The sequence below is a fragment of the Myotis myotis genome, unplaced genomic scaffold (assembly GCF_014108235.1).
Source record: "Myotis myotis isolate mMyoMyo1 unplaced genomic scaffold, mMyoMyo1.p scaffold_m19_p_12, whole genome shotgun sequence".
Classification (NCBI taxonomy): domain Eukaryota; kingdom Metazoa; phylum Chordata; class Mammalia; order Chiroptera; family Vespertilionidae; genus Myotis; species Myotis myotis.
In genome coordinates, this window is record NW_023416316.1 from 55,583,113 (window position 1) to 55,587,386 (window position 4,274).

General features: G+C 42.6%; 1 protein-coding gene across 1 annotated transcript; it reads right to left on the minus strand.

Annotated features, from left to right (window-relative positions):
* Nucleotides 1-875: 875 nt before the first annotated feature.
* On the minus strand, nucleotides 876-3,542 carry CER1 (cerberus 1, DAN family BMP antagonist). Its single transcript, XM_036329119.1, has 2 exons — nucleotides 2,972-3,542; nucleotides 876-1,234 (listed from the first exon to the last, which is right to left on the minus strand). Exons 1-2 carry the CDS (start codon nucleotides 3,479-3,481, stop codon nucleotides 917-919), a joined length of 828 nt encoding a protein of 275 aa, XP_036185012.1. The 5' UTR covers nucleotides 3,482-3,542; the 3' UTR covers nucleotides 876-916.
* Between the last annotated feature and the right edge of the window lie 732 nt (nucleotides 3,543-4,274).

Here is a 4,274-nt window from a genome sequence, read left to right on the forward strand (position 1 = left end):
TAAGATTTGTAATACAAAGTTTTATACAGTAGCAAAAAACAGTCATCCAAACACTGAACCCTTACTCTTTAATCCAAAATGCATGTGGATAAAGGATTTCACTTATAGATTTGTTTCCATTCTAAATCATTTGCCATTTATTTAATTCGACATCTACTGGAATTTCTTGGTTACATTCATTAGCATCTCTGGATTGACCTTTAATTCTGGATTTACCTATTTTTCCTTCCCCATAAAATAGGTACTTGTTTGGCTACCCATGATTGTTCCTCATCTCCGTGGAAAGCACTAAAAGTAACATCAATGTTCCTCTTCAAAACCAGAGAACTTTATATGGGGAGTATCAAAAATAGGCAGGCAACCAAACAAGTTACTCCTTACATCTGTGGAACGACTTAATCATCCGATAGAAGTCAAATAAACTACTGCCTGAAATGCAAAGGCAGCTATAAATATGAGGAGTCCTCCTGTGAATGTTAGGTATATATACATTTGCTGGTGCTTTCACGAGCTATTAAAGAAGCCTAGTTTTATGATCTAGTTTATTTCTTTGCCTCCTTCAGAGGGAGGGATTTTAGCAAAACGTGGAGACAGTAGGTCATTATTGAAATATTAGTAGTGAAAAGGACTTTAGAATCATCTAGTTCAAGTCCCTCATTTATAGATGAACAGCTCCAGGTGGAGAAAGCTTCCACAACTTAACATTCCATGGCTAGTAAGCAGCAGAGTCAAAACTAGATACCATTTGCGTACTGATAACCAGATGAATAACATTTCCTCCAAATTGTTCTATCTTACTACTTTTTAAACCACCTTTCAGTTGAAAGATTATGTACCCACTGAATATTTCCAGACTGAATCATCAGCAACTTGGCTATTGTGGTTTTGCTGTTCTAGGTAATAGTGGGATAGCTTTCTAAGTTGAAACCCCTGGGATAAAGGGCTCCTGGGCATGGAATTCTGCCTGGGAGCCTGCCTGTAGGAGGTGTCCATGCTCGTGGTGTTCCTCCTTCACCTTGCATTGGCACTCCTCCACCAGCATCACCACCTTGACCACGGGGGCGAGACCTGAGCAGTTCAGCGGCAAGTGCATTGTGGTGAACCTGGCGGGCGAGCAGTGGAAGCAGAAGGTATGGGGGTGCTGTGCCGCTCCAGGAAAATGAGCAGACCCGCATTTCCCAAAACAAAGGTTGTTCTGTACAACCACTTCCTCACAGTCTTCATGGGTGACCGTCTAAAAGGCAAACACATCTCTATTAAATCATCTTGTGTCATTTCATTAACACACAGGATGCAGGTGCTATAGACTGCAGGTCTGAGGATAAGCTAGACTAAAATTTTAAAATCTTTCTAATTTTGGATGTTTGCCAAAATCCAAGTAATCGTATCGATAAGGGCAAAAAGCTACCTCAACTAAATATTTACTCTATTGAGTAATATAATAAATTAGCCTGTAAGAAATCCCTAAGTTGACATGAAAATATGTTACTCTATTTTTTAAAAGCCAAACTTTAAGAAATTCTGTCTAATTGGATGTTACCAGTAAAAAATATTCTAGCAGTTGGCTTCTTAAGTAAGGAATGTGTCTTGCCTTTCTATTCCTCACTGAGCATTTTGCATAATAGGTTCTCAATACATGTTGTTCAATTGCTCATAGACTAGATCAGAATATCATGAGTCTAATTCTATCCCATTCTGCAGTGCCTATAGCACATTCAAGTCCTTGAAGTTGCAACACATATGCTTGCAAATCATCATGCATGACATCACCTTTGCCTCTCCTGTAACCCCAGACCCCTAGCTTTATGTGGCCTTCAAAATATGCAAGAGTAAAACACCTTAATTTGAATTTAATCAGCAATAGAATTTAAAATAAAAGTTTCAAAGAAAATTTGATTACGCAATTCTTAGGAACAGTTTTCTAATTACACATGACCAACAAAGCAGTCAGTATTATTTGAGGGTTTACTTGCTATTGCTACATACCCTTACCGTTTTAGGCAGAATACTTAACTGCCTTGCACACCCAATTACCTTATAGTACTGCCTGCTTAATTAGGCAACATTATTGGGCTGTAAAACTTTACCCTGCATTGCTTTTGGTTCAGTATCTTTATAAACATAAAGGACCTGATGCAATTTCTCAATTTAAATTTAACATTTGGAGTATGGAGGTTGTCAGGACTGACTGGAAGAAGTAGAGAGTAGAATGCCCCTTTGTCTTATTAGTATGGGATCAATCAATCATGATAACTACAAATCAATCAACACAACATCAATGAGGAGATGGGTGTTACTAAGGGGAGAAAATGTAATTTCACATTGAGATTATTTTTTAAAAGGTTACGAGAAAATAAGTGAAGTTAAATCATTTTTGCTATGGTAATACTAGAAATGATATGGTAACTTATGCCTGACAACCTCAACATATCTTATAGACCTATGAAGTAGTTACATGTGAAATACAGGGATTAAAACCATCAATGGGCATGAGAGTGTTTGGGGACGAGACCAATGTATTCCACCTTATCCACAGATGGAGCTGACCTGATCACCCACATTCTAATAGAATGTAGAGATATAACTAGAGAGAACTCTGGTGATAGCTCTAAATCCCCAGTTTCCTAACTGAGGGTGCAGTCTTATCTCTCTGGGAAGACCATCCTCCTTGTAAAAATAAAGAAATAAAGCCACATAAAACAACACTCTATGCCATCAATATGAATGATTCCTAATATTGGCAGGACAATCGAACGATTCCTGCAGCGTCTGCAGAATACCAAGAAACAATGGAAAGTTTCGAAGGAAATTTAGGAAATATGACCATACTTTGCCAAATCCCAGGATGTATGGCCAAGGACCAAGTCTGGGAGTTGGGTAAGACTAGCTCCTCTTCCCCTCCTCCCCATCTGCCCCAATTGCCCACCCGCGTCCTGCACACCCTGATCCCCTCTCCCCCCAGAGCAGATACCTGGCTGAAAGGCAGGGTCCTACAGGTCTCCTGGTGCACCTCGTGGCTCTTGATGGGGAGGATGACCCCCTGAGAAGCCGGACTCATTCTGAACATGAAGCGGTGCCAGAATCTCTTGGCTTCTTCCTGAAGAGGAGACTTCTTTATCTGCATCCCAGCCTTGGACTGAGGAAGGGCCTGGGTCCCAGGTGGGCCTTGCTCACTGACGGGGTCCTGGGTTGGGTGCAGTTCTCTCTCAGGCTTCTTCCAGAACCTGCCAAACCTGAATAGCATCTTCTCTCTCTGCCACCGGCCTCCCCCCGAAATGCTGGCACCTACCAGGTGTGGCACGGCTACGAACAGATCTGGCTTCTCCTCAGCCTCCCCGTGGTTGCCCAGGGGAAGCTCTCTGGGACTCCTCTCTAGTAGGAGCACAGGGGGAACAGAACTCTGACTCTGGCCGCCATCCTGGGGCCACGCAGCCTTCCCCAGTGGCGGGAGCACCAGCAGCTGAAGTAAGAGGAGATGCATGATGTCGGGGCCCAAGCTTCTTTCAGACTCACAGATGGCGAGGCCCAAAGGAGAGGCTCCCTCCCCGGGACTGTGAACAAGGAGATCAGATCCCATATATAGATACCTGCCTTGTAGGATGGGAAGGCAGGTGGTCAGTAGCCAGGCAGTGTAAACACATTTGTTTGCTTGAATTATGTAGTGCTAATGGTGTCCTGCCTTCACTTGGGTTTTGTGTATTTAAGCAGGCCCCAGGGAAAGCCCAGGACCCAGGGGGTCATTAGCTGACACTTTATCGTCTGAGATTGGAAGAGCAGTATTAGTGAAAACAACACATTCTTCGCCTGGACTTCCCACCATGGTTATTAGTAGGACCAGACTCAGCTAACATTTGCAGTGCATCTGCTTTGTGCTGGGATAAAGTAGGCCAGAGTGTGTTTATGGGAAGGGAAAGGAAGAAATAGAAAGATGTTAACTTTGTTGAGCAGAGGCCTCTCCCTCTTACTCAGATGTGGTTGCGATGGTTGATTTTGTGTGGTGACAGAGTAAAGGGAAACTCACAATTTCCAAGTTATTCCCCTCACTTTAAGAATCAAACCCTGGGTGCTAAATTCACAGCTGGTCAGATAAACGCTTTCAGTTGTTCACAAATTTCTCAACAAGATACTAAGTAGTAGACTGATGCCCATTAGTCTTCACTGGGGATGGGGAAGTGTCTCCCTATTGATTTATTTTTTCTTTTTCTAAACAAAGAGCCAGACTTGCAAACGTGGATTCTAAGAACCAGGTTTGATAGCTTTGGGCATGAAGCTGG

What these genes read in the sequence shown, in the direction of transcription:
- CER1 (XM_036329119.1), bottom strand. Translation starts at nt 3,481, where the DNA reads ATGCATCTCCTCTTACTTCAGCTGCTGGTGCTCCCGCCACTGGGGAAG. An exon ending in GGACCCTGCCTTTCAGCCAG is followed by an intron (nt 1,235 to 2,971) that starts GTATCTGCTCTG and finishes TTTGCCTTTTAG; the next exon opens with ACGGTCACCCATGAAGACTG.